Raw genomic sequence first — 12,793 nt, 5'->3', positions numbered from 1 at the left:
TAAATGCACCTAAATCTTTACTGCAGTTAGCTTTAGTTTAGCTATTTGATAACAAATTCAGAAGGCAATCGGACACTGATGTAGAGTTATGTGAAAAACATTGTGGTTCATGATGCTTGTTACACAAAAATAATTAGAAAATGAATGTAATGACACGGAGCCTTTAAGGTTAAATCAGTTCACATTGCAGCATGTGACTGAGGAGTAAGCCACAACGGCAGCCCCCCCCCCCCCCACCCCCACCCCCAACACCCTGTCCCAGTCATGTTTGAGTAAGGGGGGGGGGGCTGTATAAATAAAGGCCAGACTGCTGTGTCTGCAAACGTCTGTCTGACCTCAAGGTCCCTGCCCTCAAGTCCAGCCAGCTGCTTCTCCCGACCCCGTTTTCACCAGGACACACGGTTCCCAACAGAGGGCGCTGTCTGCTCCTCGGTTCCCTCCACCAGCACCGGCCTTCTGTGTGGTTAAGACAACTCTGGTTTCCTTTTAGTCCTTTTTTCCTGCCTGTTTGTTTTCTGGCACAGTTCGATCCAGTCCAGCCTGGTCTGGTCTGGTCTGCAGAGACCATCTTAAGGGTTTAAGAGATGGTGCAGATGGTGCTGCTGCTTTGGTTCTTCATGGCCTCCCTTCTCTTCAGCTCTCTGGTGATCCTCCTCCTGATGCCCTCCAAGTACAGGCTCCGGTCGAACTGCCCCGCACCCAGAGGAATACTGTCAAACACACACACGGGATTAAAGTAGAGAGCAGATTTATGACGTAAAGACAGAAAAAACACACAAAAAGACCAAAAATAAGGGAAAAAAACAAGGGAGCAGCACCGAAAGAAAGATATGAAAGCATTAAAGGCTTGTTTTTAAGTAAGGAAAGCAAAAGTTGGAACTATTATGCATCGTGATTAGAAGTGATTAATTGATTAACTGACTAATCAATCAACAGATAAATGATATCTTGCTCCAGTTTTGCAGTTGTGAGGATTCGGTGCTTTTCTTTGTCTTATGTGACTGAAAACTGAATATCTTTAGGTTTTACAGTGTTGGTCCAACTTTAAGATTTTATGACATTTTATAAACCAAAATGATTGATTGATTTGATTAATTGAAAAAAATGATCACCAGATGAATCTGTAATGAAAATAACCATTAGCTGAAGCCGTAATTGTGAAAATGCTACTTTATGATTTGTATTGCTGCAACTAACGATTATTTTCATTATTGAACAATCTGTAGAATATTTTCTTGATTTGTTGATTCGTCGTTCGGTCGATAAAATGACTGAAATTGTTGATCACTCTTCCCCAAAGTCCTAGATTCAACCTCAAATGTCTTTTTTTGTCCCGACCAACAGTCCATGACCCAAAGAGATTCAGAATCTGGACCTTTGTTTGGATTTCCTGTCATTTCCTGTCATAAAAGGTACAAAACGCCCAATAAAAATATTTTAGAAAAATCTAATTAAGTTTTTGGGTTCACATTCTCACATCATGTCCACTATTTATTATTATTAATTTTGACAACAGAATTCAGTGCTTTGATTTACAATATTTTTTAAATGCTCAACACGATTAGAATAACAAACAAATCTGCATTACAAAGCCTTACTGGTTGCTGACGGGTCAATAGTTTAAATAGTTAGTTTAATAGTTTAAATGCACTGATATTCTGATTACAGTATGTTTTTGACTGATATCAGGACTGGAATGACTGGACTCACTTGTCTCTGCCTGGCCTCAGTTTGACCTGGAAGACACCGACGACGGGGCGGTGGTCTGATGTCTTGATGCTGGAGCAGCTGGTGTATTTGACCACCTTTATGTCATCGGCCTGTCTGTTCCTGAACAGGATCCTGTCCTGTGAAGGCAAACATGGAGGTTTCAACCTGCTGAGAACCACTTTTATTTCCTCGGCCAGTTCAGACTTAAATTACAGCAGCTAAAAAAAGTATGAGAGTAATAAAAAGATAACAAAAACATAGATTCAGTGGACATATCAACAGATTATCTTTAGTCATGTGGAGCTTTATTTTCTTCTTACTGTGTATGAAGGCGTTCTCTGCTTAGAAGTAGTGTCGTAGATATCGCAGCCGATGTCAAACTTATATGTGGGGGGGAAGTGAATTTGTGCCTCTTGGAAGCCTTTGAAGATTGAACCTGGAGGGAAAACAAAACACATTTACCAGGTGAAAATCAATCAACCTACTTCTATATAAAGCTTTCACTGTGTTATAGCCTCCATCATGCCGGCATACCCTCCTTCATTTCCTTGGAGAGCTGGTCGTGCTCCAGCAGAGGAGCCATATCGCCGCCTGCTGTCTGGTTGATGATGGTCTCCACGTCACCCCGGTCCTTACTGAGCCGGAAGTTAAAATCTCCAAACCAGAAGACCTGGTCAAATCTTGTGGTGACGTCGGCTACGAATGAGGATGACACACTTTTATAATCAAAGGCTTAAATCACATCCACATATACAGTATGAAACCCATCCAACTGTCATAAAAGTAGCCCCATTTTTACATATATTGATCCTGTCGCCTCCAGTCTTCTGTTCAGTTTATCACAGTTACAGTCATGAAAAAAATAAAATAGAAATCAGAACATTTTTAGACATTACATTTATCATTAAACCGCTGTTACAGACATTTTTATAACAGAACAATGGAAGCTGCCTAAATGGTGTAAAAAGTAGCTAAAATTATCCAAACCCACCCAAAACAATTTTTAACCGCCAGATTAAATAAAAGGTAGTCCAGACTTATATGACAGATGTGACCATTGTTGAAAAACAGCCCAATCTGGCAACAATGGTCACATCTGTCTTTACACACATCTGTCTAAATATTTACACACAAAGACGGAGTTAGAATATGAGGACATACAGACTAAAATGAGCATTTTTTAAGAGCAGGATAGTCTGTTTGAGTTTGGTTACATTATGTTATTTTAGCTCTGAGTGTGGAAACAGCACCATGTTTTTCACACAAGTAAACTTAGAGAGTCTTACATGCTGTTGAGCGGTAAGGGTTGGTGTCTGGAAGGCCTTTTGGAAGAGCTAAAGCTTCGACGATCTTGTTGTAATCTAGTATTCTCTCGTAAACTTTGGCGTCTCCGGCTGGAAGAAAACAAGAGCAACATGTGAGGAACAGGCTGACACATAATAATGCAAAGCTTCACCAAAACTATGTAATAACTAATATGTGCTCCTCTTACAATGTTTGGACAGAGTTAATATGACGTTAACATCAAATATTAGGATGTCTGCAGCCTCTCTGACTCAGAGAAACTTATACTCACAGGTAAAATGGGATGTGATGAAGAGGAAGGACGTGCCAAAAAAGGTAAAGCCGATTCCAACAGCCCCTTTGGTTTTGATCTGTGAGATGATCCTGGTTGTGACTGTGGCGTGCTCCACCTCTGTGTGCAGAAAAAATGGTTATATATATATATATATATATATATATATATATATTACATACACACGTTAGAAGAGTATTTACAGAATGAAGTGACTAAAGTTTAAATTTTTTAAACAAAGGTACAGATGGCTCTTGGCTAAAGGAGTCTGAAATCATTCTTAAAAACCTTTTTTGGATTAAAAGTGATTGATTAAGGTATGATGTACATGTAGCAGCTCAAATAATACTGCAGTAATTGATATCTGGATAGATTAGACTATAATACAGAGTTACATGAGAAGAAGGATAAATCAGAGAACAAACTTTCCTCTATATTCCAATCATTTTTATTGACCTTTTGCAAACATGTTCAATATGTTTTTTTTCCCCCCCCAAGTGAGTCTTTCATCTACAATAACTCCTTTCATGCAAGAATTTGTTCTTCTTGTTTTTTTTTGACTTCAATATATTTAAATACATTTTTTACTGTTTACACCAATCCAGCCCATGTGTACAGTGTATGCTGTGTTTTGTTCTTTATTATCTGCCACTGAATTAATTTAGCTTCTAACAGCACAATCAGTCAGAGTCCAACAGAAAACCACCTGCACACAGCAGAGAATAGAGACTGATCACCTATAAACTTATAATTTAATATTTTTATGTTATGTTTGGGCTGCTTTCAGGTTTTATGCAAAAACTGCTTCAAGTTAGAGACACTCGTTCCTCTGACGGACTCTCAAGTTTTACCAGCTGATATTCTTCATGTTTGTGATTATTTTGTGTCTGAGTGTGTGTGTAATGGTTGTTTTTTTATTATGATGTGAATGAACCATCTTATTGTGATCTTGTGTATATGAAACCTGATCTCAGCTCTCTCTTGCAGAAGAGATCCTGATCTAATTGAGATTTCCTGAATAAATAAATCTTTTTTCTTTACTTTTGTCTGAGCCAGTGGTAACACAAACTATAGTTATGTAGACGTCTGTCTCTTTAATGTGTTGATCTGTCGAGCCGTTAGAGGACAGCGTTGTTTGTGATTTAATTAAACGTGACAGCGACGTCACTTTTATTATCCGATGCTGCTTTGGTTCACACCTGCGTGCTGTTATTCTGGCGTATATGGTTGAGAAGAAATCTTACTCCTTGAATAGTTGAACTCTTGACCCTTGTTTCTATCTGAGGGTTGTTCGCTGACCTTTGCGGTTAGCTATAGGTATTTTTGATCCTGTACAGGAGTATTTAAGAACTGGCTGAGTGCCAACTCGCCAGAGAGAGAAAAGGTAACTCTAGGTGGTATGTGCTCTCTCTCTTAGAAATATGACGCATGGTACTTCTGATTTTATTCTTTGATTTGTTTCAAAACCTGACAATACTCTCTTTATCAAGCAATTCTCCACTACAATATTAACATTGTAAACTAAATATCTGTTGGTTTTGGACTGTTGGTCAAACAGAACAAGATTAAAAACATCATCTTCTGGAAACTATGATGGGCATTTCTCACTTTTTTCTGACATTTTATAGAACAAACAATGAATTAATTAATTGAGAAAATAACTGGTAGACTAATTAATACTGAGAAGCTCTAATCTACATGAGAAAATGTCAAAATCTTTGTAACTGTAAACGTCTTTGGCCATTAAAGAGGATGTAGCATCTTATTCTGATACGTATTTGAGAAAATACAGTATGCCACCATATGACTTACGAAAGTGTGTAACCACAACAAAATAAAAATAAAAATCTTCCAATAACCTCACAAAAGTTATATAAGACAGGATGAATAAAACTGAATTACATGAGGTTTATTCCTTCCCAAACTGATGATGTAAAGTAGGACTGACCTGAGCAGAACCAGATGAGGTCTCTTCTGACAAATACAGTGAGATACAAAACACCATGTGATGCTGCATACAGCATGACGTAGTACGGCCCCAGAGTCTCCTGAAGACGGATCTCCCACTCTCTCCTGCACAGATACACACACACACACGCTGTAGTGTAACTTTGTAACTCATGATGAAAATCAAACAAAACGTCTCATACCTGTCAGGACAACCTTCCTGGACCCCAATAACATAAAAGTCTTGTGCAAATTCAGAGTCAGTCGGAAGCAGGAGATCATCTAAGTTGGCTGGTATCCCCTGCGAATGACAGGAACCTGGTTACAATCCAGCTAGCGCCTGTAATCATGCAAGTGGTAATAAGATTTTTGCAGAGTCCCTCTTACCTTCTCCCCCTGCATGTTCCACGTGGTGACGTAGATGCCCACTCGCCTGTCGGGGAAGTAGCGGTCCAGCTCCTCAGCCCCGAGCAGGGCGCCGTTTCCCAGCACGCTGCCCTCCAGAAAGCTCCTGGGAAGTAAACATTGAAAATAAAAAAAAAATAGCATCTCTTACTGACTGCTAAACAACAACACAATCTTCTCTTGCAGAATAGAAGAAAACAGTTCTGTTGTTTCAGATATTATATGTTGATAATTTACAAGTAAAAATTAAGCTTTACCTTAAAAGACACTGCCTATATATTGAGACTATGTAGACTGAGTCCTTCCTGTCAAAAACTGTGCTGAACAAGCATCTTCTCTGATCCTGCGTTAATCCCCCTCCACACTGTCACGTCCCCCCTTTTCTCTTAAAGATCTGAGCAACGTAAATGTGTTAAAGTGCAAAATTCAGGAGACAGGCTGCTTTGAGGGGAAATTAACAGTCAGTCAGTGTTTCAAAACACTCACTCCTGATAGGGAACCAAGCTCCAGATGTGCTATGCTAATTAGCTCCACCCAGAGGGCACCACCAATACTAAAATGCTCATAGTGGATATAAAATACTGTACTATTATTTTGACTAGTTTTCTTTTGATAAGGCTAAAGTTCTGCTATTTGAAGCCTGGGTACTGCTCAACCTGACACAGTATTATTGAATATTTAAGCTATATGTGCTATTACATGACTGTATTACTGTTGTAAAGACTAAAGGTACACCCATCCACTTCTATATTTTAACTAGCCTGTATCTAAATTAACCATCAGTTAGAAGCTTAGGTACTCGTGAAAGTGATAGACCTCTAACAGCCTCATGCTAGATGTGAAGACTACAAAAGAATGTTAACATCCATCCAATATAACTCCAGCTGCGTCATCTACATAGTCTGCTGTGGCTACTGTACCTGTTCCTCACATCCTGGGGTCTGATGGGGCTGAGTACACTGTAGGTGGACCTCATGGAGTTGACAGAGGCGCTGTCGGACCCCATGTTCTCCAGAAGCCGGCTGTCGCTTAGGTTCCTGTGTATCTTCTCCCCGAACTTCTCTTTGGCCAGCATGACATAATCCAAACAATCCCTGTCAATCCTATTAGCTGCCCTTAAAGTGGCCGACGCAAAGCTCCTCTCCAGAGCAGGCAGCGGCCCTGAGGGCTGCACTGGAGACAGACGCAGCTTGGTGGATCTCAATCTGTGGTCTGTGGGGTCGCTCTGCTGGCTGTGGGGCCTCCTTTCGTAATCAGAGAGACTGCCCCCTCTGTCCCGGAAGAGCGGGGAACCTGTCGTAGCAACAGGGAGGTGTCCCACAGTGGCGTCCTGGTCATTTCTAAGGGCAGCAGCACCACTGAGGACAACTGCTTGGTCCTCTTTGAGTGAGTCAGTGGAGGAGCCGTTCTCAACTGAGTCACTCAGACTCTCTTGGCTGTTTTTCAGCCTCCTGGTTCTCATGGTCTCCTCCAACGAGACACTTTTACTGCCTTTTGACAGCCTGGGTAACGAGGGTGGCCGGGGCTGGTGAGGTATGACCTCACCCTCTGCGTTTCTGGAAATCTGGGAGAGTTTAAGCACATCATTGTGTTCCTTGCAGGTTTTGGCGTCCGCTAAGAGGGTCTTGAGTGGCCTGCTGTCACTGACAATTGAATCCCCTTTAGCAGGAGCTTCACAGGACTGATGGAGGCTGCTGTCCTCTCCATTCTCAGTCATCCTCTCGTCATGCCTGAGACCGGCTGTGGTCTGGTGGATAACGGTCTCTCATTGCTTAATGACAGACACCTGCAAATACAGGGCATGAGATGATTCAGTGAAATGCCTGCCTCACAGAATAGGTTCACAATTGTTCTGTCTTAAAAAAAAACAACAGTCAGGTGCCCAAATGAACACTGAAAGAGGTTTTCCTCGCTGTGATCATTCCTCCTGTAAGATCCCCTTTAAATGTGTTTTCAATGTAAGTGATGGGGAACAAAATCAGCAAGGCTTCCTTCAGTGCAAATCTTCTAATGGTCAGTATGAGCAGGAGGAATGATTACAGCTGGAAAAACCTGTTTCAGTGTTCATTTGGGCACCCGACTGTTGTTTTAAGACAGACTTGAAAATGTGTTAAACTGTCCTTTAACCATCTGGCTAACCTGTGTAGCATTAAATAATTAGCTCTTATTGTAATGTTAAAATAATCGAGGACATTGTAACCGTGATTTACATACTGTAGCTATCTGTTAACAGACGTTAAGTGATAGCATTTTGACCTAAAAACGACTAGCTACTATTTAATACTACTAATTCAGAAAAATCAGTGTGCTATTAGTGTTAGCATTAGCCGTTTAAGTTATAAGCAAAAAACTACAACATGTTATCTAAACCTTAGCTGTATACAGGCTAGGTGAGCTAACGGTAACGGTTAAAGCGACCGTTTGAAGAGAGTATGAATACATAGCTGACGTATGTAGCCTTCATCTTAAGTGTTTCCCTGTTGTGACGCTGAAGGAGAAGTTACCTCTCGTTTTACTGTTGTTAGGTTTCAGAGTGGCTAATTTAAAATTAGCTCGATGACTTCCTTAGCAACGTTTGACAACACAGAGTTTGTTACCAAGACAAGAGAGTCACTCGGAGGGTCCAAGCATGCGTCACAGCGTCCTCCGGTGATGAAGAGGGGAGATACATCCGCTGCTCCATATAGTCCACTCATCTTGGAAGGAGTACTCAGATCCTTTATTTAAGTAAAAATACGAAATGCAAAAAAATAAAAAATACTCCATTAGTCCTGCATTAAAATTCTACTTCAGTAAAAGTACATAAATATTGCAGTAAACATAGTATTTTGATCCCTCTGACTGATATATTATTATATATGACATCATTAGATTATTAATACTGAAGCATCAGTGTTAGAGCAGCATGTTATTGTTGTAGCTGCTGGAGGTGGAGCTAGTTTCAACTACTTTATATACACTTAGCTAGTCCAGTGGTTCCCAATCTAGGGGTCGGGCCCCTCCAAAAGGGTCACCAGATAAATCTGAGGGGTCGTGAGATGATTATTGGGAGAGGGAAGAAGACAAAACAAAGTTTTGATGCACAAATCTGTTTTCAGTTCATGGACTTTTTCTCTAGTCTTTGATTTTTGGTGAAATATTGGCTCATTTGAACATTTATTTAAATGAAACCATGTGAGAAGTTTAGAGGGAAAAATCACTATTTGGTGGAGCTGTTAACAACTCATAGACATCTGAAATGTGACCCTGATTACACACTGCTTTTTGTAAGACGTCAAAAGCAAAAGAGGTTGGAAACAACTAGGTTCATCTTTAACAATGTGTTGTATTTTAAAAGCTTGTTATATTATCCATTGTGTCAAATCTTCATCTGAAAAGTAACTAAAGCTGTCAAATACTCTTTACAATCTTGAGGTCCTTGCTTTAGTATTTCTATTTTTCCACTCTACTCCACTACATTTCAGAAGAAAATATTGTGCTTTTTGCTCCACTACATTTTTATTTAAAAGGGCAGATACTGAAGAAAGATACTGAACTCCAAATTGCTCCTGATGCATGGTAGCTTGCCGCCATATTTGTGTGTGAGTGTGTGTGTGTGGATGGGTTAATGAGCAGCAGAAAAACATTGTAAAGCACTTTGGATAAAAGCGCTATATAAACTTACCATTTAGTTACTGTATTGTGGTACTTTTCAGATGACACATATCAGCATAAAAATAGATTAATCATTCAGTCATAGATTAACCAACCCAGCAGTGCGTTAAATTGTTAAAATTAGCTCCTCCTTGACAACATTAAACAGTGCACACGTAAATGCATCAGTAGAAGTAGTAAAATAATGCAAATAAAATGAATATAACACTCTGAGTAGCCTACTTTTACTTTTGATGGTTTACTTTAAGTGGTATTCTTTTGTACATTTACCCATTAATTTCGCACTTTTACTTGTAATCGTGTTTTTATACTATATTATTGCCACGTTTACTTACATAAAAGATATCAATACTTCTTTCACTACGTCCTTTATTCCATTAGCCTACATTTACTTTTAAAGTACTAAGAAATGTATAGTAAATGTAACTGTATGAGACTATTTATAACTGGTCAATACGTCACTGCCTGTCATAATCAGTAGAGACTGGAATTAAATGACTGTACAACATCCAATGTATTTGTTTGTGAATAAAATACCTTAAGTTTTCCTTTTTAAGATATTGTAGCGTATGTACAAGGACAGGAAATTAAAGGTGTTGACTGTCCAGAGAGTTCAGGTTTCTTTAGATAAAAAACACCACCTTTCATATGTACAAACATGTAATATGCCTTACAATTAAATTAAAGAAATGTATCTTTGAGCATTGTGGCTTCTTAGAAAAGGTATCAAGAAACTGGAAAAAAATATGAAAAATGGTCTTACACACACTGTAAAACCTGATGAGTTAGTCATTCAAATTGTTTGAGGGAACAGACTGACTTAAACCGTTTAAGTTTATTAATTCAGTTTATTCAGTTAATTTAACTTAAAACTATGACTTATTAACTCTGCATTTTCCTTGCAAGGCATACTTAATTTATTTATGATATCCAAGAAAAGTCATGTCAGACTGATGCAAATGGCATCCCATATATTTATGTTTTCTTTTGGAAAATGTTTTATTTACGTGTCACTTCACATCTTCCAACCACCAACCATAATTTATACAACTCAGAATTGTGTTTTTATACCTAAAAATACTTTAAAATGATGTTCACGTCTACACTGGCTTGAGTTACACATCAGTAATGCAATCAACCTCATAATAACAGACAGAATAAACCATGTTTTTCATACATAGATTTTGCTGTAGATTCTTTTTTTCATGTTTAACTGTTGTGCTTTTACATGTAGATCTGTGATGTTTTTGTGGGTATAAAAAAAAAAAAGAAAACTTAGAGTTCAAACAAAAACCTTCCACATGCTAAAGTCTGTCACTCTCCACATGATACACTATTCAACATGTGTCAGGAACAAAAAACAAAGAGGTTGTTGCTGACAAAACAACACGTCATGCTGAATAGAGTCAAGGTGTGACCTCCAATTGTTAACCCTTTCACCCTTTCCGTGACCCCTCTGCCCCCGGCGTTGTACGAGAAACGGCTGCTGAAAGCATTTCTGACCCCGCCGGCCCCCCGAAAATATGGACAATCCCATCATATTCTGTGCATTTCTATGACACTGTTGCTGGCTCAGGGGGTTTTGGACAAAAGGAGCGGTCTGTGGGTCAGGTATAAAAGGAAAGGGTTAAACCAGGTGGAGTACAGTTCGGTGCAAGAGCAGCAGCAGCAATTCCATCAGCAGCAGCAGCAGCAGCAGCAACAGCCCACTGGCAACATGACTTCCACTGGAATGAGCATGATGAGCAAGGTAAGCTTTCTTTGATAGTTTCATTGATATTATATTTTCATATATTCTGAGGCTCCTGGTGCTTCAGCTACCACTAAAACCATAAACTGGAAATTGTCCTTTTTTTGGCTGGAATACTTTAAAGCAGCTATAATCAGTATTTTTATAATAACAATGAATCAACTTATTATATTTAGTGTGAAAAGAGTTACTTGTAGTGACAAACACATCTGACTCTGCAGTTCCACTCAGCTCTATAGAGCTTTATCGCAACTTAAAGCTCATTGTTTCAGTTTTCTGGCCCCAAACTTCACTGTTTTGGTTCTCTTAGGGTCATTTTTGGCCACAACAGGCATCTGTTTTCAGTGTAAAACCTCTAAAAACACTACCTGCCCAGCACCAAGTTAAGGAGCCAGGTATTTCCCTCATGAGTTAGTGTAGAGTAGAGCAAAAACAGAGCTGAAAAGACATGGGGATGTTGGACTTACATTCATCAGATGGCTAGAAACACAACTGTTATTAAATGCTAATGTTGCTCCTGGTCTGCTGGATGTGTCAATAGGCAACTCAAAAAGTGATAAAACTGTATGTCAGCTTGTTTCTGCTGCCTACAAGTGGCCATAAAAAATAGTTATTGCGCTTCAGTGTAAATTTAGGAGTACAATCCAAGCTTTCTCGTCAACAGGAGTACATCCAAGGAAAGCTGGACTCACCGATAGTGAAAGTGTTTCCTATTTTCCCCTCAAAAAGAGAAACTAGTGTAGCTTTAATCTTGAATAAGTGCTAACCAAAGCTAATGCCTCTCCCCCCAGATCATCTTCTACGAGGACAGGAACTTCCAGGGTCGTTCCTATGAGTGCATGAGCGATTGCCCCGACATGTCCTCCTTCCTGAGCAGGTGCCAGTCCTGCAGGGTGGAGAGAGGCTGCTTCATGGTGTACGACCGCACCAACTACATGGGCAACCAGTACTTCCTGAGGAGGGGCGAGTACGCTGACTACATGAGCATGGTGGGCATGAGCGACTGCATCAAGTCCTGCCGCATGATCCCCATGGTAAGATCACTCTACGGGCTTGATTTACTGTAGATGACACCTCTTGAATTATTATTTATATCCAGCCTTATAGGGCTCATGCTGTAAATGTGATGACATGTTTTGAGTTAAGCTCTCTCCTCTTCTGCACCACAGCACAGAGGATCCTTCAGGATGAGGATCTACGAGAGGGAGAACTTCGCTGGTCAGATGTCCGAGCTGATGGATGACTGTGACAACATCATGGAGCGTTTCCGTATGTCCAACTGCATGTCCTGCAACGTGATGGAGGGACACTGGCTGATGTTCGAGCAGCCCCAGTTCAGAGGCAGGATGATGTACATGAGGCCCGGCGAGCACAGGAGCTTCGTTAACATGGGCATGAGCGGCATGAGGTTCATGAGCATGAGGCGCATCACCGACTCCTGCTATTAGACTCTCTTTGCACTAAATAAAGCTGTCATAACTTAAGCTGATGATGTATTTAAATCATTTTTCTTCCGAGTGAGCACACATGGTCTTTTACACACATCCACACAGTTACATAAATTAGAGGTGGCTGCTGATGAACTCTTTCCCACCCACATTTTCACAATAATCAACAGCCTTTTGATCTGAAGTCTGCTTCTCCAACTTGGCAACTGTGTATGCCAGATTATTTCAACCCTAACATACTGTTCAAGTTGAATTAGACCCATTTTTACATTTGAGAGCAGCAAAACCACCCTAAAAACTACT

General features: G+C 40.0%; 2 protein-coding genes across 5 annotated transcripts; one reads left to right on the top strand and one right to left on the bottom strand.

The window, feature by feature from the left end:
* Positions 1 to 235: 235 nt before the first annotated feature.
* inpp5e (inositol polyphosphate-5-phosphatase E) lies at positions 236 to 8,313 on the bottom strand. 4 transcript variants are annotated; one of them, XM_042422343.1, is made up of 11 exons: positions 8,236 to 8,313; positions 6,559 to 7,424; positions 5,621 to 5,744; positions 5,437 to 5,534; positions 5,235 to 5,359; positions 3,287 to 3,406; positions 2,997 to 3,104; positions 2,245 to 2,406; positions 2,031 to 2,146; positions 1,711 to 1,847; positions 236 to 710 (listed from the first exon to the last, which is right to left on the bottom strand). In XM_042422343.1, the coding sequence occupies exons 2-11, from the start codon at positions 7,353 to 7,355 to the stop codon at positions 578 to 580; spliced, it is 1,920 nt and encodes a 639-aa protein (XP_042278277.1). In that variant the 5' UTR covers positions 7,356 to 7,424; positions 8,236 to 8,313; the 3' UTR covers positions 236 to 577. The 4 variants fall into 4 exon arrangements, with proteins under 4 accessions (XP_042278277.1, XP_042278274.1, XP_042278275.1 ...); XM_042422340.1 differs by lacking the exon at positions 8,236 to 8,313 and adding an exon at positions 8,143 to 8,229; XM_042422341.1 differs by lacking the exon at positions 8,236 to 8,313 and adding an exon at positions 8,079 to 8,152.
* A 2,492-nt stretch (positions 8,314 to 10,805) lies between these two features.
* Positions 10,806 to 12,509, top strand: LOC121904162 (gamma-crystallin M2-like). Its single transcript, XM_042421731.1, has 3 exons — positions 10,806 to 11,042; positions 11,834 to 12,076; positions 12,212 to 12,509. The coding sequence occupies exons 1-3, from the start codon at positions 10,848 to 10,850 to the stop codon at positions 12,488 to 12,490; spliced, it is 717 nt and encodes a 238-aa protein (XP_042277665.1). The 5' UTR covers positions 10,806 to 10,847; the 3' UTR covers positions 12,491 to 12,509.
* Positions 12,510 to 12,793: the final 284 nt, after the last annotated feature.

This window comes from Thunnus maccoyii, chromosome 9 (assembly GCF_910596095.1).
Source record: "Thunnus maccoyii chromosome 9, fThuMac1.1, whole genome shotgun sequence".
NCBI lineage: Eukaryota > Metazoa > Chordata > Actinopteri > Scombriformes > Scombridae > Thunnus > Thunnus maccoyii.
The sequence above is the reverse complement of the archived record's forward strand: the minus strand, read 5'-3'. Positions and strand labels throughout refer to the sequence as shown.

Bases quoted from the DNA above. Each gene is read 5' to 3' on its own strand.
- inpp5e (XM_042422343.1), bottom strand. From the start codon at position 7,355: ATGACTGAGAATGGAGAGGACAGCAGCCTCCATCAGTCCTGTGAAGCT. The intron at 5,745-6,558 runs GTACAGTAGCCA...TTTACTTCCCAG, and splicing joins CCCCAGGATGTGAGGAACAG to GAGCTTTCTGGAGGGCAGCG. The intron at 2,407-2,996 runs GTAAGACTCTCT...CCTCATTCGTAG, and splicing joins CCCTTACCGCTCAACAGCAT to CCGACGTCACCACAAGATTT.
- LOC121904162 (XM_042421731.1), top strand. From the start codon at position 10,848: ATGACACTGTTGCTGGCTCAGGGGGTTTTGGACAAAAGGAGCGGTCTG. The intron at 11,043-11,833 runs GTAAGCTTTCTT...CTCTCCCCCCAG, and splicing joins GAATGAGCATGATGAGCAAG to ATCATCTTCTACGAGGACAG. The intron at 12,077-12,211 runs GTAAGATCACTC...TCTGCACCACAG, and splicing joins CCTGCCGCATGATCCCCATG to CACAGAGGATCCTTCAGGAT.